This window comes from Dendroctonus ponderosae, unplaced genomic scaffold (genome assembly GCF_020466585.1).
Source record: "Dendroctonus ponderosae isolate FM_Combo_2020 unplaced genomic scaffold, Dpon_F_20191213v2 Dpon_F_20191213_1, whole genome shotgun sequence".
Lineage (NCBI taxonomy): Eukaryota > Metazoa > Arthropoda > Insecta > Coleoptera > Curculionidae > Dendroctonus > Dendroctonus ponderosae.
Window position 1 is genome coordinate 33865503 of NW_026017110.1, and position 1027 is coordinate 33866529.

The 1027-nt window shown below is 42.6% G+C and overlaps 2 protein-coding genes across 7 annotated transcripts in view; one reads left to right on the top strand and one right to left on the bottom strand.

Annotated features, from left to right (window-relative positions):
• Positions 1-1027, top strand: part of LOC109541407 — a 64172-nt gene that overhangs the window by 35855 nt on the left and 27290 nt on the right. The gene's annotated exons all lie outside the window — the stretch shown is intronic.
• LOC109536828 lies at positions 7-1021 on the bottom strand. Its single transcript, XM_019903232.2, has 2 exons — positions 915-1021; positions 7-850 (listed from the first exon to the last, which is right to left on the bottom strand). Exons 1-2 carry the CDS (start codon positions 997-999, stop codon positions 246-248), a joined length of 690 nt encoding a protein of 229 aa, XP_019758791.2. The 5' UTR covers positions 1000-1021; the 3' UTR covers positions 7-245.

A 1027-nucleotide genomic window follows, 5' to 3' on the forward strand; every position in this document is an offset into this window, starting at 1 on the left:
TACAAAGATTTTCGGGACTTCTAAACAACAATCTTCTTACAACTTTATGGTCTGTTAGATCAAAGGATATCTTGTCCCAGGGATGTTTTGGAACCTCAACTTATTCCATGGCATCATCGACATCCTCAGTTATCATGTCATTATAATATTATTGAATTTCTCAACTTGCCGACTGTCATTATAATATTATTGAATTTCTCAACTTGCCGACTGTCATAAAACCCCGCCCACTTCTCTCGGCTGTTCTACTCCCTAGTCGTCAAGAATAGGTACACTGGGGTCTGCTTCCAATGTTTTCTACGAAGTGACCAAAGTATCGCTGCGGGAAAATTTTTACGCCTTGGCCAGGATTCGAACCTGGGGTACCAGATTGGCATGGAGATGCGTTTTCCACCACGCCCATGTAGCCTACGATATTTCTTGGTGAAACTGTGATAAGCTTTTCTGGCAGTTGTCACGTCACTGTCCAAAGAATAGATCAAGCCATGCGTCCGTTTATACGATGGTACCAGAGACAAGAGCAAAGACCTCGGGCGCAAAGAATGAAGATTTTCCGTTTTGTGTAGATGGGTCCATATACCTCTCACTGCATTTAAAGACGTTAGCCATCCTATCGGAGACGGCGGCTTGGACAATTTGATGCCTTCAGCTTTTGTTCGTCTCTGAAACCGCCACGTTTTAACCTTTTCGAAAGCCTGCTTCCAATACTCCAAATGTGGTGATTCTTCTGTCACAGCACATTTTAGTATTTTACCCGGTGGTGCAGCGGCCCTACCATTAAAACTGTCAAAAAGTGTGTCCACATGATTTAAAAAAGTAGCTGTTGCTATCACTCTTTGATCAAGGGCTCCTATGGAGAAAAAATAGTGACCGACTAATTAAATATACCTTACTAAACAGCAAATAATAATTACCAACGCTGGCCATTGAATATAAATAGGCCCCGACCGTGTGGCTTAGCACTTGGGCAGCTACAGACACTTTCATAGTATACTGCATTACGGGCTGCAAATGATTGTCTGTAACT